At 33.8% G+C, this 26,702-nt stretch overlaps 1 protein-coding gene across 1 annotated transcript; it reads left to right on the forward strand.

Annotated features, from left to right (window-relative positions):
* Positions 1 to 9,911: 9,911 nt before the first annotated feature.
* LOC123525082 (uncharacterized) lies at positions 9,912 to 26,163 on the forward strand. The gene is made up of 11 exons (XM_045303821.2): positions 9,912 to 10,041; positions 13,697 to 13,845; positions 14,193 to 14,430; positions 14,864 to 14,929; positions 15,870 to 15,989; positions 16,901 to 17,040; positions 17,827 to 17,974; positions 18,281 to 18,417; positions 22,229 to 22,925; positions 23,501 to 23,560; positions 24,193 to 26,163. Exons 1-11 carry the CDS (start codon positions 9,960 to 9,962, stop codon positions 24,489 to 24,491), a joined length of 2,136 nt encoding a protein of 711 aa, XP_045159756.2. The 5' UTR covers positions 9,912 to 9,959; the 3' UTR covers positions 24,492 to 26,163.
* The last annotated feature ends 539 nt before the right edge of the window (positions 26,164 to 26,702 follow it).

The raw sequence follows: 26,702 nt of genomic DNA on the forward strand, positions 1-26,702 counted from the left end.
ATGTTTAGACAGGTAATAGATATGTTTATTCAAGACAAACATGCGTAGGCTAAAAAGACATTATTTTGGAATTGCTATTACAACGGTTGATCTAATGGGTTACATCCAGCGTCCAACTCTAAGATCTGACAAGTATATACATTTTTATAGCATAAAATTCAAACATTAGTCGTTTTAGACAAAATATCTGACTGGCTTTGCTAAAAAGGTTTTATATCAGTGGCAATTGTGATTGGTGAGGTGATTGGAAGAGCTTGGTCAATTTGCTTCTTTCATGAGAATGTACAAGTTTAAAAGATGATATCTTGTCAAATTTTCATGCTCAGTATGTGCCAAATATACGTTACATTGCATTATTTGAGGTGTGATTACCAAAGAATTTTCGAGGGATCATGTCACTGCCGTTCTAGAAAATCCCCCCACCCCTGCCCCACTTCCCCTCCAAGAAAAAACCTAAATCCATCTCTGGTTAAAAAGACTTATTCGCCACCCTTCAGTAATCCTTCAATGGTACTGAAAAATCCAGGTAGTTGTTAGACAAAGTTTTCAACTATAAATTACACATGTGACTCATCAGTATTTTGAGGCGTCATAGGAAGTTAAAATTAACGTAAAACTGATGAAGCATTTATAGTTCGAAGGGGGCCTCTTTAGACAGCCAGGATAGACATTTTTAAAAATAGTATTGTTTATTTACATGTTGAAATGCAAATTGCAAATGTTAAGTTAAAGTGGACATCAATATGGGTGTGTTTAGAGCCAGTGTTTGACAATTACACCGTTTTCATTTAGAGTTTCAGTAGGCATATTCAGACGAGCTGGTACTTTACAGTATTTCTCATTCATTTTATGACACTCCTCCCCCCATCCCCGACCCAAATAAAATAATCACTGTATTTACCAGCCTAAAAATAATATATCAACTGTATTGGTTTTGTTAAATATCTCTCACACAGAGCCAAATATTCTGTCCACATGGCTTCACAAGTAAGTAACAAAAATCAACATTTGATATTTTTTTCCATATTTTTAAACACCAATTTATTGCAAATGAGTCTAAATTATTATTTGTTTGACACGTTTTAGGAGGTCTAATAAAGACAAATCTATAATTATTTTTTTTGTAAAAATTACCGTTTTGAAAGATAAGGTTATTTTTTAATTTTTTGGTTAGAATATATCCCGTTTATTTACCGTCATGATCACGGGAGGCATCGCTTGTCTTACAAATTCGCATCTGTAACATTATATATGCAAATATTAAATAGGATTAATTGAAATCCTACATACAATTAAAAATAAAGTACACAATGTCCTTGTCACGGAATACATTATATAGTCTTTTGAAATTTGATACTCATTGGATATTAAAAAGTGTAACCACAGATTTCAATGTGCTGCTCAGAAGTCACTTACTTGTTTGAACACAATTTTTAGAAATCATGGCTTCTATATAAGGGAGATTATTCCAGAGTGCTTAACCTCCGTATTATGCTATTTATTAATCCCTTGATTCAGTTGAAACTGGACCAAGTTAAAACTCAATCCAAAAATGTCAAGCAAGTTTAAAGGGAATTTCAAAGTCTTTCCACAAATATTTCCAAATATTCTCCTGGAGTTTCTGCAGTAAATCATATAGACATTTTTTGATTTATAGACATTATTTTAGAAAATGTCTGAACTTGAACAAGTCAGTATGTGTATGTAAAATAGATTTCTCAGAAAAGATACCACATCATAATGACTCCCCCGACCCTCTATAAACATTTGAAAGAAATGCATAAGATTGTCAAAATCAAGCCAAATATTGTCAGATATTTTTATAATCTTCCTGGTTGATAAAAAAGTGGAAGAGAAGTTTGCTAAGAAACTAGTCTGCAAATATAGATAAAATAAATACACCAAATTTAATAAAGAGTTCAAATCAGTCAGAAGATACTGAGTTGCAATTATAAGAAAACAAAAACACTTTCAATCGCAGGACAAAAGATCTTGGACAGAGATCTATGATGATCATACTAGTATGCAGATGAAGAAATTCGGACTTCTGAAGGTGTACAACAGGTACATGGCAAGCAATGACATTGAAAGCACCTGCACTGACCTAGGTAAGTCATGATTTGTTAGCTGATATACTTTTCAATGTAAGGAGGAAGAACATTCTGAAAAACAAAGACTAAGGTTTTGTTCTATTAATTAAACTAAAAATGTTTTAACTAACCTGTAATATGCCGGATTTCAAAATTCATAGGTCGTTTGAAAATTCATTTAGAACCAAATAATAGGTATGCTGAACATGGAGTTTTTCAATATTAATGTGTAATACAGAGTACCATCGAAGCTGGTGCTAGGTGTGGGTGGAGCGTGGGTGGGGGCGGTATTGCGCATTACTTTAATTAACGGGGTAGTTTTTTTCATTAGGGCTGCGTTATATAAAAGTTTCAACATTACAAATGACACCGTACTGTTATTTTATCATAGCGACAGAGAGTGACATACAACATGCAATATCTGATATGGAAGGACTTAATGATGTTTTACTGGCGGCCAACAAGGACTTTGACATGAATACTATAGTTCCAGCCTATAAAACAGCAAAAGGAAAATTGAATCAGATGAGCATTTCCAAGGTTTACTTATTACATTTTCTTCGCTAATAAACCATTTGCTAATAACTTGGCAGTTTTATGTCTATCAAAATATCATTTTCAAGATTAAGCAGCTCTTAACTTTTTGTCCATATATTCAAGTTAGAAAAATATGAAAACTGTTAATCATAACAGCATTTCATATCGCATACATGTTTTAAAACGGGTCTCAGTATAGAATTATCACCTTCTGTTGATGAAACAGTGCATACTCTTTGAAATTATAACTTTTTGTCAAAATATTAATATTTCGCTATCCAAATAATTATCTTTTATCCAGAGATTACTTAAAAGCAGTATGTTCCGAGTCATATATAAGAATAAATTTCCATATGTACGACATTTGAGCAATGTTGTTTGTATAAGCATTCGTAATACTATCAAAGGAACGGCACTACGTTTGTATTATGTTTGCAGGATTATACTGGTATCGTGTTAGAAGTGGGTGCAATGATTAAGACTATGGTCGCTCCAGATAAAAGTCGTCCCTTCAATGAACATGTAAAGTTCATGACAGCAATAAGTGCAATGAATGTAACAATGAAGTTAGCAGATGCTTGGAGGAGTGGAGTGACAGAAAGCGAGATCAAAATGCATGTTCAGACACATGCATGTGGAACTGCAGAATGGTTGGAACATATGCCAATGGCACTGATGTGGTTAAATGACAACTATAATCCTGACAATCAGAAGTATGGAATGGAAACTATGATGTATGTGGTAGGAAATCTGACAAATACAGTCCTCCATATGCATTATCTTTATCCTGAATTTTCTTGCATAGAAGATGTGCTTGTAAATGTGTTGCATTATTTAGAGGAATGGAGCCAAGTGTCTCCCGATGAGAGGCGTAATGTGGACCTTGACTGGATGTTCGACGTTGATCAGGTAAGCCATCGTATTCTTATATTATTTCGGATATTTCACTATGGAGAGCTAAAATTTTGTTATTACGTATGCATTTGCACATTATTATTGCATGAATAATATAAATGTTTGTTTTTGCCAGAGCAAAATTGAATAAAGCTTTTATGGTTATCATGCTTCTAGTATGGACGAATACATGTATGTCTACAGCACTAACATTGAGAATGTGTGTGAATCCTAGGTGAGAGATGCAAACGAGTTAGGGAATGAGAAACTTGCATTCAGTGACTGTCATCCAAGGGTAAATCAATGTATGAAGAAGCTGCAAACTGTCTGCTTTACCGACCAAATGAGTTTAATGGTACCAGCTATGGCAAGTCAGGAAGATGTCTGCAAAGTTAGATACCTTAAAAGACAAGCTGAGAAACAGTTTAGAATGCTTGGACTGCTGAAACACAAGCAGAGAATGGTTTCTGCTGATATGGATGGTAATACGTTATATGTCTTATGAAAATTGTCTGTGACTACAACAGTTTCGTTGGTTTCAGTTTTTGTGCTTATAGCACTATCAAATACAAAATACTGATAAATATAATGCAACGAAATTGTGTTGTTAGTGTCAAAGACTACAAATAGCCTAACCCTCAAGAAATTTGAAAAAAATACAGTTATTACATGCAGGCAAACAGATATCTGCAGCTGATCTACGCCATATTTACTTAGTTATATCACAGGTGGTCTAAACCTTCCTTACGAAAAATGAATAAACTCGTAATACATGATTTTTAAAGTGTTATTATGAACACTTTCTAATGAAGACGAGTACAAAATTTAATCGTGTATTGGACAGGAAAATAATTCAGTCAAGTGTACATTTTTTTTTCAGATAAGTGCCGAAATGACCCAGCTGCCCCACATAAGGGACCTTTGACATTATGGAAAATGGGTGAGTGTGAATGTGTCTTTTGAACGAGTCTTTTTTTTCAGTATTCAAACTACCTTGATTTATTTTTAAATGCGCACCTTAGCAATAAATGATACACAGAATCCATCATTCCGATTGCTTGTTTTGTTCATTAAGGTAGCGGACCGAAATTTCCCTGTGATGACGTGTTTGATAATTTAGCATCCTTCGACCATCTCAGATAATTGTTTTATTCATAAGAACCTAAAACTACGGAATCGTATACGGAAAACCCGGAAGCGAACGGAAAATGCCGATTGTGACTTCGGGTTCACAACCTTAAACATTTCAAGGCGCTGTTGCAAGGTATTCTGTTTTATATTTCTGACAGAGTACGAACGTATTGGTAATGGACATGGTCAGGTCGTTTACAAGGGAATACCAACACTTGATAACAAGAACATTATATGGCAGAAAGTCTCAGTGTGTACGTGTGAAGAGTGCTATGGCAATGTAAGGAAGAGAAGAAGGAGATAATTTGCACAGTATTTTCATGCTGGACACGTTTATGTTTGAATTATTAAAAAAAAATGTTTTAAATAGTAATGAGAAACAAAACCACTGTTTTGACAGCTCTTACACTTTGTAATTGAGTCCAGAAATTATAGCTGCAATTTAATGTTTAGTTACATGAGAATTCGTTTTCATGTTTCATGTTGTTTTTTTTTTTGTGAATAAAAAAGTTGTTAAAAAATTTCAGTTTTTTACAGTTCTCATCAGTTGACTGCATGTGTCACGCGTACAAAAGGCAGGAAATATGAGTCTTGCACATCATATGATTTAATTATCTTTGTGAAACGAACTGCATTACTTAATTGATAAGGTGAACACAAAACGTAATATGGTAGTCTTGCGTATAATACATTTCACAAGAAGTAATTGGTAATTATCTAAAGAATAAATGTATGTATAATAGCATATGAAAAGACAAAACCTACAGTACTGTAGAAGACGGACATAGAAATTCATTAACGAAGTGAAAGGAAGATGGACAAGAATATGAGCAGAGACATAAAAGAATGAAGGGGGCCTAATTTGACCTGGAACGCCCAGTGTCAAAGACACCACTCGGGTGCTGACACTGGTTAATTTCCCACAAACACTTACTCTTACTGCTTCAACATGTTCAAAAATTACATGACAGTGAAAGTTTATAGCGCCAGAGTTAAGTCTGTGTTGAGGTTTTAGTTTTATGTTTCTTAGCGACGAGCAATGCTAGCAAACGATTCGAAGTCATGGAAGCTGAATGTTTTTTTAGACTTACCGCGGAAGCATAGACAAAACAAAGATAAAAGGTAAGGGTAGATTTCCCGGAAGCACATAGTACAAACACATCCATGCGTCGCAAAGCAGGCCGCAACAAAAAGAAAGTAACGGAACATATAGTAGACGGCTTGCTTCAAAAAGCCAACAAAAAAGTATATGCAAAATAACAAAAAGGTTGATAAGGGTTAGGTTCACTCATATATACTTTATGTGCACGTAAGCGCGATTTCAACAGAAATACCGAGTCTATATGCTGATAATTGTGTACACATACAGTGTATCCAAATTTAAATAAATTTCTTAACTTCGAAATAAAAATAATAGAAATAGTATTTCAGTTAAGAAAACTGCAAAGTCTTTAAGAGACAGAACTTAACATATGACTAATGAATTAAAAAAATATATAAAAAGTTGACACCACATCTACACCTCCTTTCAATGAATACCCGGGTTCTCCTTTGAAAAATTGTTTTATTCAAAGCATCATTTTTTTTCTTTCATCGACAGCAATACACATTTTGTAGAAAATCGCTTGAAATGATATCAGCCGTTTGTTTTACGTTGAAACAAGATGAATTATTAAATACTTACACTTCTTTGTCTTTATTATATCTGAGAATACCTTACATGAAACAGTTCACTTTGATGCCATCTCGGTAAATATGACAATTTTATGGTACAAAATAAGAAGATATGTTTCTTCTCACAGCTCGGTAGGGCTCAATTAAACAATTAAACTTTTAAATTGTAGATGATACAATTTCAAAATATTAATATCGTATATAACCCGATACATATAACAACAATGTTCATGCAAAAGAAAATCGTTATGGAAAGTAAAAGTTTACTTTTTCACCTTTTTCAATTTCCTTTTTTTTTTCTTTTTAGTTCAATATTTTATTATATGCTCACTTTAAACAATTTGCTTCTTCATAACGTTAACATATCAAATGGACAAAAGAAGATCTGGAACCACGTAGTTTACAGTACCTAACCTGCCCATCACTACGGTACAGTACCTATACATGACATTTTCGATTGAAGTGAAATAGACATTGATGGATTTTATACATGTACCGTAAAGTATTTTTTTAAAGTTTACTAAATAAAATGTAACCTTTGCAAAGTAAATTATGTTGGCACTTCTATGCAAAACTGTTTTGTTTCAAAGAAATATGATAGTTTCCGTCAGCGAAATAACACCCTTGAAATCTCATACCAAGTAAAAATCGATTTGTACCATTTAAGTCGTCTTTTCATACTTCAATCATTATATTGTATTTCGACGCCTTTAAAATGTTTTAAAAGATAGCAAAAAATATATAAGAAGCATTGACTTAAACTTCACCTGAAACTAACCTGTCCAAAATATTCTAAATTAAAAAAGAAGATGCAACTTAAATATATATTACTGATTGACTGAATCTGATACACATGCAAACAACAGTCTGTTTGATCTCGCAAAATATTGTCAAAGACTAGGTTCAAGTTTCAAATCATTGTTCAAAGCGGTAGCAGATATACCAACAAATAGAAAAAAATTTCAATGGAATGACGTGATCAGATCAGAGCTGAATAGAGGAACAACTTTAGGCAGACAGAAGTCATGGCTGTCTATCTCTGCCTTTCGTAGAACCAGAAATTATGGAATCATTATTATTCATGCCAATTTTTTGTGTTTGTTATTTCAAAGCAAAGTGTCCATGGCAGGGACATTAGTAAGCTTTTGTACAATAACATCAAACTAAGTAGCAAAAATGTTCAAAAAGTGGCGTAATACTGAACACGGTTCTGTAGTGTCATGATCCCCGGTTCGTATTCAGCAACGTATAAGATGGCATTTTTCCTTTATGTTCTGTTGTTGTTCAATAAGCTGATCGAGTGTTCATAATTACCGGCAATACGTGTGAACCCAACCAACATTGTCAGTAAAGTTTCAGTTATGTATAGTGTTTAAAAGTGATTATATTGCATTGGAAAATGTGCTCGGGGAAACAGCTGATAATACTGAGACGGAGTGGACGTCGACGCCGGTCAGATGTTTAAGATTTAAAAGGCGATATAGATTGAACGGAAAATAGCCTTTATGTGATATTCTTCGAGCGCCTGGAAGAATTTTAAACTTGATTTCTGACGCAAAAGAAACAAAAAGAATATATCAAATATTGATATCCAGAACTTTCTTCTTTGATGTCTGTCACGATCTGTCCGTCTGGATTTCATTTTTCGTGATTCTAATTGTGTTTGTAAGTATATAAAATGACAAAGTCGTGATTTGTTAAGTGACTTTAGTTCCACTAAAAGAGAATTATAAATTTTGTTTGCTTTCGCTACTGTAACTATGTTGACAACAGATGATTTCTACCATTTTAGAACAACCGAACACTGAATTGGCTGATTGCAATAACAGTGTAAGTCATTATCTTCTCTGTATAAGACAGTTGATTTTGCTTTTACAAACTCGATACTCATTTGGCCTAATGAAAGCATTTGTTTCCTATCCCGACCACTTTCATACTTTAAATTACATTCTTACGCTAATGATATATAGGTTAGTGAATAGACTCACTTAAACCGAGTCTGCTATTATTTTGTTTGGTTGTATTTTATTTTTCTGAAGGAACTTCTAACAATTTTTAACTATCACAACAGCAGTAAGTGCCGTTTTGGTGGCTGTAAGAAGTCTCCAAGTACTTGGACTCAGAATTGTAACATTTTCTGGTCCTGTAGGATCGTGAAGTCCATTGAATTTTAAAGTAATAAAATTCCGCTTAAGCCGGTACTAGAGGGGCGTGAGAGGTATTACATTTTTTATTACCTCTCATGAACGGGATCTGCTATTCTATTGCGTGGGTGCATTCTATGCTTTCTTATGATATCTTTGTAAATTTTAATAGTGAATAAAAAATGGCAACTGCACAGTGCCGTTGAACAGGGATTTCAAATTCTAAATAGTTGGAGAAAACACTAAATGGAGAAGATTTCCCTCTTGAACAATGGGAGAAGTAATGACAGTCTGGACCCAGTTGTTCGAAACTTTAACGGACGTCGATTAACATTTATTATTGTATATGTTACTATATATAGTAACAAATTTGCATTGAATTTAAACGTATATGAGCAGCGTGAGGACGATATTAGTTTTCGTGGGAGCTGGAGTGCCTGATATCGATATCAGGCACACTTCCGGTCATATCAAGCACACTTCCGGCTGCGCAAAACATCCAGATTTTATACTTCCAATGACACAATGACTAACATTTATTTTACAAAAGAATGCATATTAAATTAACACAATTTCTCTAGCTTCCTCTTCTTGTGTGGTTGAATCAGACTACAGCCCTAGAACAAAATGTGTGAAAGGAAATGACGTCAGCGTCATCAGACAACGTTGACGTTCCCGCGCATTACATAAACATTCAGTCATGCCTTGCAACATTAAATTATGGCTGTGACTAAATACAGAGTTGGTGCGCCCGTGATATATTACAGACTCCGGTATATACCGGATAAACTAAATTAGAACAAAAATACCTTAAATGTATATATTTTGTAACCATGGTGATTCTAACCCTAACCTTTAGTCAGTATATTATGCACATTATACACTCAATGCGTGCGGACATGCAAAAAAAATGAGTATTTTTGCCGTGCGTTCCAGTTGATAATAATTCCGCGCATGCGCAAAACGGCTGCACCAACTCTGCAATGTGAAACATTCTTAAATTATTATGATCTCGTTTTCACTTTAACAGTGGAGTAAAACATATGCAATTAAAAGGTTATAAAACAGGGCTGGTGTGCCTAAAGGCGATATATTTAAATGCAGGAGTGAAGGATTATGAACACTAAAAAGTCCTTACAGTAAAATCAAAACATCGTATTAGTGTTTCCCACCAAGACTGATATTTTGAATCAAAATTTAATTGACGGTTACTTTAACAACCTGTCAAACTTTCAAACAACTCGGCCCTGATGTTTAAACAAATTCAGGTTGACAGCGGAGAAACAACGAATAATGAACATGGGTAAGTTTTAACGTTCAGGTGCAGGAAACACATATTTTCAAACGGCCTATTTTTAAAAGCCAGCCTCGTCCTCGTATAGATCTGCGTCATCTGTCATGAATAAATAAAACAGAAATATCACAGATAGCTTCAGAAGATTTAGGTGTTTCAAGGAAGAGAACTTCAATCTACTTGGATCTGGGAAATATGGACTGGAGAAAATGCCTTCTGGGCATTAATGTCCTGGTTTTATGTGGCATAATTCCTGTGCTGTCGTATGATTATGGTCGTAAGTTTAAATATTATTTACTTATATTTTACACATATATTTGATAATGTAGTAAAAGCAGTTGATGAATTAAATATAGATTGTAATGTATGTGAATTTTTTTCATAAAAGGATCGATGATATTCATTACCTTTTTTTCATTAAAAACTATGTACATATAGTTCCTCTTAATCTTTTTCAAATATCAATAGTTTCGTAAGAACAACTTGAAAGAACAAAAATCGAACGGGAAGAGACACCTTCTAAGGCACGTTTAGTTACAATTTCTTTAAGGTGATGTCACTTGAATTTCCGGTGAATAACAAAAAACCAAAGAATATTCAGTTCTTTCCAAAAACCGTTATATTATGATTCAATCAAATAGTTCCCTTTGTCTACCAGAAAGGAACAAGTCTTATATCTTAATATTGAGATCTGGTACCTTTATAACAGACAATAAACTAAAACAATAGAAATTCATATGTGACTTCGGTGAGCTCAACAAAACAATTTCAAGCACAAATATTAATGTGGAATGTAAAGTAAGTTACACACTACAATATCCGACAAGATACTTTCAAAAACAATGCATTTGCAGAATAGAGAGATAAAAATAATTTTGACAGCTCGTGAAAACTAATGATAAATTTTGACAGGTATATGATGACTCATGACCTAATTAAATTTTTTCGGTTATTTTTAACTTCCAGTTTGATTTTCATAAAATGGGTATTCTATATTGTAGCTTACAACTCATACATTAAAACAATAAAAGAATATATTGTTACCTCACTGTCGTTTTGTCTATCCATGTCTCGTATGAATTCCTATTGTTTCAGTCATTTGTCAGTAATTAGAGCAACTCGCAGTGTTGCAATCATATAAAACACATTCCTTATTTTCACATAGATATTGAGGATTTATCTAATGAGCACATGTATTGGAAACACAATTTCAATACCGACTGTGTATTGTAAACTAATAATGCTAAACTATCTCAGCCGTGACGTGTCCTTAAGAAAAAGAGAAAAAAGAAACTGTTCTTTCATACCATCTGAGCAAGCAGTGTTTCGGTAAAATATCAGAATGTATGTTATTTTTTATCTTAAAAAAACTTCGCGACATAAATTATTTTCATGTAACTTGCAACGATCGTGTTATACCTGCCAAAGAATCGGAACTATCTGAATCTGAATCTTTAACTTGTGAGGCACTTTTGATAGTATTATTGTTAAGGTATTTTACTACTGTCTATTATATATTCAAAGACAAGATTTTCAGTCAAAACAATTTATTTGGTTTCCCAAAATTTCATCATTTGAATCACGGACATTTGTCTTTCAAACAATTTTTGTTTGGAACACTTTGTCCAGTACCTTACGTGCCATTCCATCGATGTAAACTGGGGGTCATATCATTCACGTGAAAAAAAAACTCGGATCAAGTATCACTATTCACATGTGTTTCACCCGTTTCTTTGGTCGAACTTGAATTAGATATAATGTTTCCATTTCCGTAAGACCATAGACGCCATATTGTTATAATGGAAGTCTATGGGAAAATAATTGGTGGTCCCTACCTAAAAGCAAAGTAAATCACTGTCATACGTTATTAAAAATCTGATTTTTTTATCGCTGAGATTGCGATTCATTAGCAACGGTTGGCTAGCAAGGAGTAACCAAATAAGAACAAAAATAACTGCTTTTGTTTATATTACCGAGGTACCTAATCTCTTGAGAAGTCTTGAGAAGGAACACTTGGAATCGGTAAGTCACACTTGACTGAGCAACTGACCTCGAAAGCTGTTGTCATTACAGGCTGGCCAGTCAAACTCCGTGACCATAGAAATAACCTCTGACGTTAAAATCATTCTTTCCTGATTGAGGCGACTTTCTGACTGAACGCGCTCTGCGGATTACATAATATTAAACCCGGGGATGGAAAAGTGCTTTGTTGAAACATGCAAATAATCTTATTTGTCACAATGGTTAACATACGTCGTTACCTTCGAATGCATGGTCAATATAAGAAAACAAACCCCATTGTGCGCAACAAATTCACGCATCGAACGGTACACTACATGGACTGACCAGGCCAATGTGTACGGCCAGTGTTTTCTTAATTGCCGTATTTACTCAACTGAAAGTGGTAACGGATTTACTTTGTTGTTGGATTTAACAACTTATGTTAGCGTAAATACTTTGGAAACAGCGAACTTGACATTTTTAGGCAGTAGAAAACAACAGTTCATTTTCAAAAATTTAGCTTTTAATATTTTTGTACAGAAATAAACGCATCCTTGGTGCAAAATGATTATATAAATATGTGAATAATCAAGGGTAGGACAGTCTCTAATGTTGTCAGAACTTGTTGTCCGATCCTTTTGCCCTTTGATTATGTATGTTGGAATTGTTATTGTAATAACATCATATCAAAGAGTAATAAAATATGATTAAATCAATCAAAATCAAAATGTAACGCCCCGGTGATGCTTAGACGAAAGGATACGGAATGTCATTAAGGTAGAATGGTCTTGTCCTTGTGTCCGATCCTGGGGTTCCATACACCGATGACCAATATATAAAACACATTGCAACCAAAATTTTACAAGATGATCGTTATATATTTACATAGATGTGCCCTAGAAGAATTTTTGCTATGCTTTAACTTGTAATACTTATCTATCTATCGAAATATTTTTTCAGCGAGTCACAAGCATTTATATAAAATAAATTGTACGTCTTTCTAAATCGAGTGCCGTTCTACACAACCACTGTAAAAGTATAAAAACTTTGTAGGCATTGGAACTAAAAATACAAACTTCAAGTAGGCACTATCTTTTTTAGATAGATGTGTAGCTAACTGCATCAAAGTACGCAGTCTGGAAAATATTTAAAATATCATTTTCTGAAAAGGAGTTATTTGAGCTGGAAAAAAATGATCCTGGGTAAAATATCTGAAAAATAATGGAGACAACTCCGCTAAAACATTATTGTCGGCTTAGGTGGCTATGTACATAGTATCTCATGCAAATCATGCACGTTTTAGCTCTAGGCGCGAAAAAAATCATGCACAATTGCTGTAAAGGTCAGCACTTTGAAAAGAAAAATATATGTAAAGATCAAATCATTTAATGCTCTGGGGGAAAGTGTGACATTTTTATGGTGAAATGTGTCAGCAAACAGACGATTTTTAAGAATGTTAAAACCCACAGAATTTCACAAGGTAAAATATGTTAAGAAAGCTATTGCTGGAAAGAGAATGATCTCTGTTACCCATATATATGCATCAAAGTATAGGAAAAATATCTAGAAATATGAGAAAATCAAAGAAAACAGTTTCAGGACTGTTAGATGCATGACTGTGTTATCCTGTATAGTAGGTAACATAGATAGCATACTTTTCCATTGCACTGATATAACATGGACAGGATTATGATTGACAAACGGTGTTCAGTCAACAAGTTCACTCTATACAGATGCTTTAAATGAGCCTTGACTTTTCAAACTAAACTATAAACATATAAACAGAGCATTTCCCTTGCGTAAAGAGGGCTTAGGGTAAGCTCTATAAAAAGAGGCCTTAACAATGCGTTTGTCTCTTTTGAAACAGATATAAATTTTATGTTTAACTATATTTAAGTGTTCAGTATATATGGTGACACTTTCTTTTTCAGCGGAGGATGTGAAGCTTGATCTGGTATTCAGTCAGTATGGTTACAGCGTCCCAGATGACATGTTTTCTACAATTAATGTATACGAACGGGAGGGTCGCTCAAATCTCGCACACACAATCGGCTCTATCACTGAACAGAACAATATAAAGGTACGAGTAGTACTGTTTGGCTTTGCAATTTAAAAACAAAATATCAATAAAAGTTTCCGCTGAACATTAAATATAAAGCAGAAAATGCTGCTGGCATTTTTTATTGTTGCTGTTGTTTTTACTATAAAAACCGTGGCTAAGTGAAAGTTTAATTTACGAGTGTATGTGTACATATACGCTTAATTAGTCAAAATATATACCCTTTGCAATATAATTATTGTAATAATTTAGATGCAAGGCAAAACCTTGCATTTTACACACCCGTGATTCTGTCCACAATTCAGCTCTAATAGTTTTTGTTCTGTATATAACAAAATTGTAACTGTAAAGGATTGCTTTATACACAGATCCATGCATTACTGCCAGAAATCGATGATGACGAAGCATGTTACTTTGCAGTCGGGTTTCTCTCACCACTTGACTCTACGACTGGTTACAGAGCATTTCCTAACAGAACAGAATGCATGAACAGTCAAATGGAGGAGAATTACTATTACTATGAAAAGAATACTAGTATGGAGCGGAAACGTATGCCAACAATTGGTGTTGCAGACGAGATTCTGAGATATCCGAAATGCATCAATTGTATGTATCGTATTAATACATTTTTGAAACGGAGTATAAAATATCTGCATGCTCTAAAGCTGAATTGGGCATACAAGTGTGAAACTGTGAAAACGTTTCCTATTCATTAAATTTATTCGGTTCAATGATTTCAAATAGTAGACAGTTAACTTTATTAAATTTATGTTTATGGAATATTTCTAAGCTCCCAGTTTGATGTAAAACTTACAGAAAGACAAACTAATTCTTCATGCAAAATGCCTCAAGCAAAATATGAATAGCCATTTGCTAAAAAGGCAAAGGTATAGATTCATTATTTTGTCCAGAAGCTGTCATTAAACAAAATTTTTTACACGAACAATATAAACCAGCTGATTGACATGACAGGACAATTTCGTCGTTTTCATTGAATCTGTTTATACTAATACAATGAAAAACTAATCATATTTTTCAGCGTCAGAAGACCTTGAAGAAGTGAACTGGTTAAACATTATCAGAGAGAACAATCGCCCACACTGCGGTAAGATCTAGTCATTTTCTTATTAAAACGGACAGGTAACTGTTAGTCAAGGAGAAACGAAAAAAATATCAAGAAGAAATATTGGAAGATTTCGAAAATATATTACTTACCTATCCTTTGGTGAATACATAATATATATATAGGTTCGTCTAGCATTATGAAGGCAGTTGATAGATATATTAGCAAATAACTAATTGTAGAGTTTTAATGATTCCTCAATTACAGTCAAACCTAAGGTAAAGATTGCCTGTAAGTAATGACAACCTAGACAAAAGGACCATTTAATATTTTATGACTCCTCATTTCATTGGTCGGTAACTGGTCGCATGGGGACATAGAAAGTTATTTTCACAGAAAAAAAAGAGATATTCTTATGAATAAATTCACGCTATATACTGAATAACGATTAAGTTCACATCGCATCAGCGATTGCATAGTATGGCATATAATTAAAAGAGTGCTATAGTTTTGACAACATTTTTGCATTTCTAGTACATTACGGGAGTTTTGTAGAACAGGATTGACTGTATACATTTTTTTTCAAATGAACAATCTGACATTAATTTTACTGTTACATAATAACCAAACTCCTCTTTTTCCAATGCAGTCCAAAATTTTAAACTGTATGATAATATCGGTGAATATCAAAGTATATACACCTGGCCTTATTGATATTCTTCTCGGCCTCGGTTAATATCATTTAGGTCAGGTCCAGAAACTTCGATATTCACTTTAGTCATCATATCTTTAGATTCACCTTCAATCAAAACACTTTCAGTGTCCTTGATCTTTGAACAAAGACAACTCGCAAAATTATAAAAAAACGACTTTCTGGCTCTTCAAACGGTTGTCTTTCTAAAAAGGTTTTTCTATATATTGTAAAAGAAAACTAATTGTCACATTTCATATGGTATAAATTTTTTATTCAAAAATTCTGCAGGTATGTACAGGTTGGTGATTATGCTGGATCCGATGCACCGGGCTGAAAATGATCCAGACTTCTGTAACAACTTTGTAACCATTGACGTCAATTTCGACTGCTCAGACCGTGACTTCCCTGGTATGACTCAAATCATTTTGTTTGAAAATTTTATAAGGTAAATATCATTAAGACAGCAATGCTGGAAAGAACCAATCTTCGCGCGGTATTTAATGTACCGTTAAGGGGAAGCAACGCTACATTCAAACAAGACTTAGTACATATATTTGAAAAGAAATGATAAATGTACTGAGTACTAACCATTTAGGAGACCATGTCAGTTATTCAATATGAGTGAACTAATAACTTCTCAAGAAAATGTTAACATTTTATTGCCAGATCATTGTCGAAATGATAGATGTGTTCATTCATATTAATTATAAATAATAAACGTGTTTATAGCTCAGTGCTACGTTTTTCCCAAATAATTAGTACCGATTGATTAGTAAACAGTCGGTACTAATCATTTAGGAAAACGTGATACTGTAGGGACAACGCAGGATTTTTCGTGTTATAACATCTGCAGAATCCTTGACTTGTTATAGGGCCGTTATACGTTTACGCTTAGCCACGGAACTTTTCATAGGTTAATGATGGTTTATTTTACTCATCTCCATCCGATAGGTCGGCACGACAGTGGCTAGTCCCAGCGAGGGCGGGTAACAGGGTAGACCAGCCGATTCACATTTCCTTAATTATATTGATCGATATAACAGAGCTAGCTTTGTGTTTGAGTCGAGGTTGATACGTTATATGATATTCGTGTTTATTAGAAAGCATGTGATAATTATTTCATTACACCTACTTTTCTGGCATAAAGTTACTCTAAAGAATAAGATCTGCTTTTATTCAGTTTGTACCAGAAACACATTCGAAAATAAAATATACAAGTAGTTTCTGGTACGGTTCAAGCAAAAACCCTTTGAAGTTAGATATATAAGATACTTTTTCAAATGCAATAAAAAGAGGTATATAATGATTCAAATTTTCAGAGCCGACATGTGAACTGGTATCCCCTGACTCCGATGACAAAGAGGAAGCTTTAATGTTCATTAAAGACGAGATGCATGATCAAATGTACAATTACCGGAAGCGCTTTCGGCACCGCGTACGAATGTTCACGAAAGATGGAGTAGGTTTACATGACCCATGTTTTTTTTACATTTGTGTCATTTTTAAAATACTATTTTAGATATTATGTGCCTTTCAGATCAATAGTTCTCGCGAGTATAGAAATTTGCGCCGTTTCTAGGGCGCCGCACGCTGCGGCAGTGTCACTGAGTTGGTATCAAACTCTGTTATGGTAGAAAGTCAATGTGGAAAGTTAGTTGATTGGCTGCTGAAGTGAAGTGACTGCTTAATACAGCTTGCCAGTGTTACATTTTCAACTTTGTACTACTACGTACCTTTTGTAGTAGAAAGTATTACAAAAGCCATTGTTTTCGATAACCTCCTTTTACGTTTTGACTAAATCATTGAAACTTGTGCTTTTTATCTCTGTAATTATGCATTGTCTCTGGACAACTGCTTCAGCTGTTTTAACGTAACATAAAAAAACGAAATGGAACATTAGCTTGTTGTATGGGGAAAATCGGTATTTCTTGCTCCATAACGGTTTAAATTGTATGTTAAAAGGCAAACAAGCTATAGAGCAATACCTCCAGTTATATACTAGTAGTTAGGGTCATAAAGGGAGTTAATCAAAAACAGTGAACTCGATAACACATTCTACTATGTAAGTCAAATATTCATATACCTGTGACAATAATAATACCGAGAATAAGAAATACTAAGAAAAGTATAATTATATTTGATGTCTATTACAATAAAATGGCATATATTTGATGTCTATTACAATAAAATGGCAGCTATACTTTAAAACAGTCATTATCACCGTTGACTTGTTTATACTTCACAGAATATGCATACTAACTGGCGTGAAGAAAAACCTGACAGTGAGACGATGGTAGAAGAAAATCACAAATTTCGGGCAATGAAGAAAATGTTGAGTAGATATGTAGAAGGTCAAATAGAGGAACGTGGTGTTGCTAAAATTTGTCCAGGAGGTGTGTATAGTCTGTATGGCATGTAAACTAAAATGTGTCCATGAGGTGTGTATAGTCTGTATGGCATGCAAACTAAAATGTGTCCAGGAGGTGTTTATAGTATGTATGGCATGTAAACTAAAATGTGTCCAGGAGGTGTGTATAGTCTGTATGGCATGTAAACAAACAATATCATTAATTATATATGTACATGTGCTTCAGCATTTTCTCAGTATTTTTATTCGAGTTAAATATCTTACTGATACCACTTTTCAGTTAACTGCAACAGATGAGAACAATCTTATAAATAATATCATGTTTTCTCAGATGTAAAAAGTCAACTGGACGAGTTACAAGGTTTACCAACAAAAGTAAACCAATGGGAAGAAAGAATGCATGAGCCAGGCAAAGGAATGTATCGCACATTTCTTTCAATACTATCGGACAGTGTGAAATCTATGCACGTAAGATTATCAAAACTATATATCAAAACTTAGTATTCATGTATTACTTAATATACAGCCTGTAAAATACTCACGCACTTATAATTTCACATTGCAAGTAATGCACCTGTCAATATTTTGCCCGCCCGGGGGAGCGGCGGGCATACACGGGACTTTAGACAGAAGGCCATTCCCGACAGGCGGGAATTAGACAAACATTTGATGTACCAACAAGGCTCTAGGGTGGGATTTAGACAAAAAAGGTTGTCTCTAGGGTGGGGATTTAGACAACAATTTTTTTGAAATGTCAAATTCCCCTGGGTCAGCCCGCCGCCCCCCTGGGCGGGCAAAATATTGACAGGTGCATAATAATAGTATACTTTAACACCTTGCTGAAAGACAAAAACAAAACAAAAGCCGGCATTCGCACTGTTTCACCATACTGCGACAAACCTCATATAGGGTAAAATGGGGTATCTGGGACAGTGGGGAAACTGGGACACTTTACACTTTTCAGTAAATTGGGGTAAATATTGATTACGTTCCCTAAATAAGATCATATGTTGAAAAAGAACATTCAGTGTTAAAGCCTATTATGACAAAACATTTTCTGCCGATGGATTGGAAAATATTTTAAGAATCGATTTTCTTAGACATATGTTGAGAGTATTACTAATTAAATAAAAATAAGAAAACATAAAATTACACGCTGTAAATAATTATGCCTATTTTTTTCAGATGGTGCTTTAAAATATTCTCGTTATGTTCCTGTCTAGTGAAACGCACAATGGAAATAGTCGTTTGACTTTCTAGATAAATTTGCTTATATGTGGTCGGTATATCAATAAGATCTTAAAGATATTTAATTTCGGTACCGTAACGTCTTGATCATAAATGTGACGTCAATTTTGACGCAAGAAGCTGGTTCTCGTATACATGTAATATCGCATTTAACTTGTTTGAAATATTGAAGTGTATTATGTATCATTGCAAATCAAGGACATGGCATTATTTTTTTTTAAATTCTATAAAAAAGTATAATGATTTTGTTTTGTTTTTTTTTACTTTCATTTTGAATAATAAAGTGGCCTGTCATGAACCGTTGCGTTGACGTCAGACAACGACGTTATAAAACAGGTGCTTGTTTGTGAAATATGGCATGTCCAAAATATTTATATTGGTATGTGTTGATACCTTCAGTTATTGGAAGAGTTGCAAAACTGTAGGTATCACATTACTATTTCATACAATGATATTTGTTTTTGAGAAATTACAACATACTTTATTTTTGAACGTTCCTTTTCAAAAGTGTCCCACTTACCCTACTGTATTGGGGCAAGTGGGACACTGTCGGTAAGAACAAAGTTCTCCGTGATTTTATTTTTGAACAAACTGGATGCTGAAAGAAAAAGGGGATATACTCCAATTGACAGTACATAAAATGTTGTACATAACTGGACATAACCACTATAAATTGTCAACTTTTAATCTTTTTCCACAAATGAAATGAAAATAGGAAAGAAAGTCTAGTAATGACGAAACTCTGATATTTTGTAAGTATACCACTAGTTCACAGGCATGGTCATAATATATATTAGCTTAACTCTGGTGCAACTACTGAATTTTCTACCCGATACCAAGTTTACATGATCTAAGTCACTGTTTAGTCACATACGTTTATTTAAATGGAGATCGTTCCGTGAACCCCTCCCACTCATTCCGCGTAAAATCTGGTGAGTTTAGATTTTTTGATAGTCTAATAGGCTAATACTGATATTTCTTTCATGTTTAAAGAAGCTGTCGGCAAATCTTATATTAATAAGTAGTATTTATACTAGGTGAAGCGCAGGAACCAACTGACAGTCAAGCCAACATGGTAGTTCTTTTAGTTAATTACTCCTTTAAAATATGACGTTGTGTCAAATATTCAGGCTAAAGCAAACACCAAATATTGGCCAGACAACACATTTTAGGTACAGTTGCCAATAGTTTCCGAGAGCGTATGCCCATGTGTCCCTCTAGATCTCCTTAACCCTGCCTTCATTCCCCACACATTTCATCCCCTCCGAGTTTTCCTGTATGCAAACAGCTAGTTAATGTCCTTATTTCTTTGTGAAAAAAAGACACACATTTTAATTGTCACGTTAATATTTGATAAAATCTATATTTTAAGACTGTTTAAAATTTTGATCAGTTTCAAGTTTAAAAATCACACATATAAGTACATAATGGATTATGTCAAGTTTATGTTTAATTCATACATAGTTATTTACACTTATAACATTTTTTTATTTTAAATGATTTATATAATAAGCATATATTGAAACAAATAATGACATAATTTAGGCAAAAATTGGACATATTGATTTCTTTATGCATCCTTGTTTTACAAAACAGACATATATTGTAATTAATACTGAGCTATATTTTCAGTTTAGAATTCTTTTTTGATCTGTGGACATGAATGGTTTCATTTGTCATAAATGCGACTGTAATATACATAAATTCTAATAAAACTAAAATGTCCCAAGTTACCCCAACTGGGTGGGGTAACTTGGGACATTTGACCAATGTTTAATTAATTTATATTTAATCACTGGTTAAAGTTTATATTCGTCATATATTATATAGTTTGCGCATACTGAAATATCAATAAATCAAGTTTATATTTTGTCTTTCTAAAATATTACTCAACAGGGTTTCTTTAAGTGTCCCAGTTACCCCGTTTTACCCTATGTCTGTTCAGCAAGAATTGTTCCATCTTGTACTAACGATTTATTTCAATGTTTCATCTGGAGAGGACTATTTAAACATGAATTCAAACTAGAAGACTATGTGGTAATGAATCTCAAAAAGTACGAGCGTTCCATGCTTTGTCAACTCCGTATAGGTATTTTACCATTACGCATCGAAACAGGACGTTATGTTGGTGAAGCTCCAGAGCAAAGACTTTGTAGATTTTGTACAATGAATGAGGTCGAAAATGAGACTCATTTTATGTTACAATGCCCATTTTACGATAATATTAGAACAAGTACCTTTGGTGATATTGTCAATGATGAATTTCCAGCGTTGAATACCAATGAAAAGTTAAAGACATTACTTTGTTTATACCCTAGGAAATCAGCAAAATTTGTAATGAGATCATATTTGCATAGACGAACTTATATGTACAATTCGTAAATGTATTAAATTATCTCCTTATTTTAATGTCAAACATAAGTCCTTATATATAACCATGTATTTCCTTTGCCATATAGAATATCGTGTTCAAAATGTTTTTATATTTATGCACATACGTAATTGATTGTTAATTATATTTATATGTACTATTATGTCTAAAACTGTTTAATGTTACAACTTCTTACTATAAGGTGACCTATAGGTCCACTGGGCCGGGTGCTATTATGCTCCTTTAAGTAATTTGTAATTGTATACGTTTACGCACATGTCACTATAATAAAATCATTCTTACTCTTACTCTTACTTAGTGAAACATAGTAGGTTTTTTTTTCCTTTTTGTGTATTGGCGATTCTCTTTGAAATCACTAGTAACAGTGTATATTTGTATATATCTCGGGTAGTACTAGTACAGGTGTGGTGTGAGGGGGTGATGTGATGGCGTCACTGGGGTTTGAACCGATGACTTCCATGCGGAGAGGCAAAACCATATCTTTAAAATCTAACGCTCCACATACTGTTACACATGCATAAAACTGCTCGTCAAACATACTTTACATAGGTTAAATTAAAAAACATTACAAATTTATTAATGAAGTCATTACGATTGTATTACGAAAAGGTAAACATTAATAATGATTTTTCTTTATAGGAATTTGAAAATTCGCTTGATGAAAGCATTGTAAGAAAGGCTCTTGAGAAAGTCCATTCGAACGAGCATAATGGAACGATTTCGACTGGTCTAGCTGCACGTGTAATAAATGAACTGGTAAATCAACTGCGGGCAAATAATAAAGAATATGCCAAGAAGCATGTGGCCATGTATGCATGTGAAGTCTCGCATAATCTAGAATCTTTGATGCACGAGTATTCCGTGGACAACGAGTACTCTTATTATGGCGGTGAAAGAAGATACCAGTATGTGTCTGGCGAAATGGCTTACACGACAGCCACACTAGCTGTGGGTCTCATGTATTTCTATCCAGATTTCTACGACAGGTGTTACAGAAACATTCTCATACGTTTGAATAACTTGACAAAAGAAGTCTATAATGGACGGTCAGATCTACGCTGGATGATGGATGAGAGTTTCCTTGAGGCACTGAATAACAGGAAAAATAACTTAACCGAATATCAGTACTACGAAATCATGCGCAACTGTGGAAAGCCCAACCCGTGCCTAAAGAAACTACGGAGCATGTGTGACCAGACCGATTCGCAGATGGCGTATGAAAAGCCTGTTGAAACACTCCGTGAGGATATCTGCAAAAAGAAGAAGATGAAAGAAATAATGTCCCGCCATGCACAGCGTGTCTCGAAGGAAGACATGATGCCCAACAACCCATTCGGTAAATATTGCTCTTATTGTATATTTTCGCTTTAACTTTATTTACTAAATTTTCAAGAATAATAATGCCCGTACTGCCAGTTTCGTATTTTTTGCGAACACATCAGAAAGCTGTTTATCGGCAGATATAGATTTGGTCGGATTTAGGTTGAAAACAAATGAGGAAAATATAATTTTAACATAAGCATCTTTAAACTTCAGTAAGAAATATTCATTCTTAAACTTGAGTTTGAGAAAGTACACTTAATTTTTCAGCTAGTCTTTATATCGGACACATATCAAATATAACAAATGTCAAATGCTCTGAAATTTAATACGGTTATAATTTTTATTTGTTGATAAAAATGCTAAAAACAATTCTGAAAATTGATTTTTTTCGAAACATCAATTCAACTTAAGATTTTAATGCACTATAGTGCTCTCTTATTTTTTTCGCCTTCTCATCTTTAAAGGAAAAAACAATAACGTTCTTCTGCGTACTTAATACAAACTGTGTTCCCCTACATTGTACATACCTAAAATGGACTGTTTATTATATATTGAGATGTATAATGTATTGTGCTGTTTCATTTAAAGATGCTGTTTGCCACGGCGGAGACAAAATGTCGATGGGAAGGTCGTCAATGATGAAAATAGGTAAAATCTTCATTATTTTCTTAACATATGAAAAAAATGCGCAGTCGCGAAAAAGGTTATATTGCTTTTCATGGGCTTATGTCAGAAAAGTTTATAAACTGAAAAGAATGTTGCAGGATCACTTACAAAAGGTCATAAACCGTTCCCTTTTTTAAATGATTCCATTATTTCATTTAGTTTAGATAGCCTGCGTAATCCGAATTTTAGGGAAGTTAACTACTAGTACTAACACGGCATAACTGGTCCTCAACTTATATTCTTTCATAAATATATATATTACAGATTTTTCGTTGAATTACAAATAAACTGCATTTCTGTATAATTATGAAAATTGTACATTTCTGTATATGAAAACCATACATTTCTGTATATGATTAAATATTACTTATTTTTCATTACTTTAAAGATGAATTTCTGTCGAGTTATAAATGGAATACGAATATTTGATCAAATCATCATCCCCTGTAAGCTGCGGGTAACAAAAAATGGCCGTCAGCTGTTTGTACATGTTAAAGTCTGAAGGGTGTAGTTATGAAAAGATCTTATTTTCAGTTGAATAATAAATGAAATGCATTATATATGATCAAATTTCATGTAAGCAATGACTGTCAGTTGTATATTGCTTGTTTTAGAAAACGGTGTGATCATGAATGTTTCATTGAATCTGGACAATACAAAGGTTATCATAAACCCCGTAGCACGGTGTAGATGCCAGAAGTGTGACAGTCGCACTTACGATACGGACGACTACGATTCTAGTGACAGCTACGAGAAATACGAGTATGGCGATAGTGGTAGTATGCCCGAGCATAGTGGTGACAATTACAAGGACAGGACTAGGCCACATACTACTCCTAGATATGGTGATATGCCAACGAAGAATCCAGAAAAAGAACCACCATCCAAGCAGCCCTACTACAAGAAAAAATAAATGAATTCTATCCCATCAGAAATGACACAAGTTTATCATTATATGTTTATCTTGTTTCCAACTATAAGCAAAAAGTAATGATAATTGTAACATTTCATGGATTTTGCAAAAGCAATACAAACGTATCTGTCTATGCCAACGCTACAGAGACTAATAGAGAAATAATATTTCAGCTGTTTTGGATGTTCACGGACTTTGGCAACACATTTGATTTCCGACAGTCTTTTACTTGTTTCTCCTTTTAATTTGTGATGTGAATTTTATTTATAATCATTTTATGCAAAGCAATATTTCATAATACATAGTTTATATGTGAAAATACTGTTTTCTGACTTGTACACGAGACCTACAACTGCTGGGATTAAAGCATGGAAGGTTCGAGAAGAACCCATAGCAAAACCTCATTGCTTAATCTCGTGCTGCGGTTGTAGATGGAAAAGACGTATACCAGGTCCAATTACCAGAATTTTGTATTTATATATAACTGAATTTGTTTTATACATTCTATATTTTGTGATATTGAAAAATGGACTTTTTTAGAAAAAACCTAAAAGGTTTTAATTAAATATAAGAAAAACTTCACAATGAAGCACAATTTAGTAACAAGTTGGATTGTATTAGTAAATGGATGTCAAATTAACAGAATTTCTTTTGACTACCAGATGACTGGTAGAAAAAGCTCTTGTTTAAAATATGGCTTTTAATTTTTGTGCTAATTTTCTGTCAAAATACCAGCAAAAATAGTATGCCTATTGTTGAGTCATTTAATTTTGAGGTTTCAGCTGAAATGGCTTTTTTCGTGGGGATACATACTTGTAGGGATACATACTTGTGGATATCAAATTTGAAAGATAAACAAATCTAGAAAGTTACTCGTTTGTTTGTGATTGAAACAGGCTCGAAATCCATGAACATTGTCCCCTAAGAATATCAATGATTTCACAGTAATTGATCTGATAAAACCATTAGGGTAAACCTACCTCCATACAGAGTCAGACACAGAAGTCTACTTGAATAGCTAGATAAAATTCATAAGAATATCATATACGCTGAACAAAACTGTACAAATACTCCTACTTTAACAACAACTTTTTGGCACATTTCAAAGCAATGACATAAATTATGTTCAGAGAATATGTCCAACCAAAATAATTTCTTTTCATGAAGCCTAGTTTAAAACGTTATGTTTTGCAAGATGATAAAATTTTTGGATAAAAATGCAATTAAATTTATTCGTTTCAAGTAGTTTTCTTTAAGCAACAGTAAAAAAAATATTGTTTTTCGTTTTCATTTGTGTGTGCGGGGTGGGGGGGGGGGGTTGTATATATGTTATTTTTATCATATTTTTTATTTTCGTTGTCATGCCACTGGTATGCGTGAAACTGATTGTAAAGAACAAACATAAGGCTGATCAGAAGTCCATATAATGTGACAATATTAATAACAGTCACCAATGTCATGCAGAATTCAATAACTATAATGGTAATTACAAGAATTACAATTTTGTCAAGCAGTTTGTTTAGTACATTATGTATTAAGTATGTGCGAGTGGATGGATGGGTATGAGATTTCATTTATTTTAGTTAGTATGTCGTAGCTATCCTGTCCATCTTTGTTTCGAGATTTCTAAACTTTGCACTTTCTCTATAATAAATATCTTGGAAAAAGCAAATTGTGTACAGTTGTTCTTTAGCGAGGTAAAGGGGCTGTTATTTTCAAGTCATCTGCCAAAATACATTAAAACACAATTTCCTCTGATCAAACCAGCTAACCGTTATTCCTCTCCACTAAACTAAAGTAGTTTGTTTGTTTTGAGTTAAGCGCCATTTTTCATTAGTATTTCAGTCATGTAATGGCAGTTAACCTAACTGGTCTTCTTTGATTCTGCACCAGTACTAACCGGGTCTCCACAAGTGCTGCCAACTTCTCAACAAGATTCTTAGGTGGAGACCAAAATTATTCTTAACACACTATCTGTCATCACGTTGTCATGGAGAACATATGCCTGGCCCCGGGATCAAACTCACGACCCCAATCTGTAGATCTGCACTCTCCTTACTGAGCTAAGCAGGCGAGCTAATCTAAAGTAGTACAAGAAACTACAATGCCTCTAGAATTTGAAAGTCTGATATATTCTCCTCTGTGAGTAATAAAATTCTGAATGGTTTCTGCCGACTGACCAGTCTCAGTAACTGACAGGATGTCTACAAC

This window comes from Mercenaria mercenaria, chromosome 3 (assembly GCF_021730395.1).
Source record: "Mercenaria mercenaria strain notata chromosome 3, MADL_Memer_1, whole genome shotgun sequence".
In the NCBI taxonomy this organism is placed as follows: Eukaryota; Metazoa; Mollusca; class Bivalvia; order Venerida; family Veneridae; genus Mercenaria; species Mercenaria mercenaria.

Coding starts and splice junctions, on each gene's coding strand:
- LOC123525082 (XM_045303821.2), top strand. CDS start 9,960: ATGGACTGGAGAAAATGCCTTCTGGGCATTAATGTCCTGGTTTTATGT. Junction 13,846..14,192: donor CTGAACAGAACAATATAAAG/GTACGAGTAGTA, acceptor CTTTATACACAG/ATCCATGCATTACTGCCAGA. Junction 22,926..23,500: donor GATGCCCAACAACCCATTCG/GTAAATATTGCT, acceptor TTTCATTTAAAG/ATGCTGTTTGCCACGGCGGA.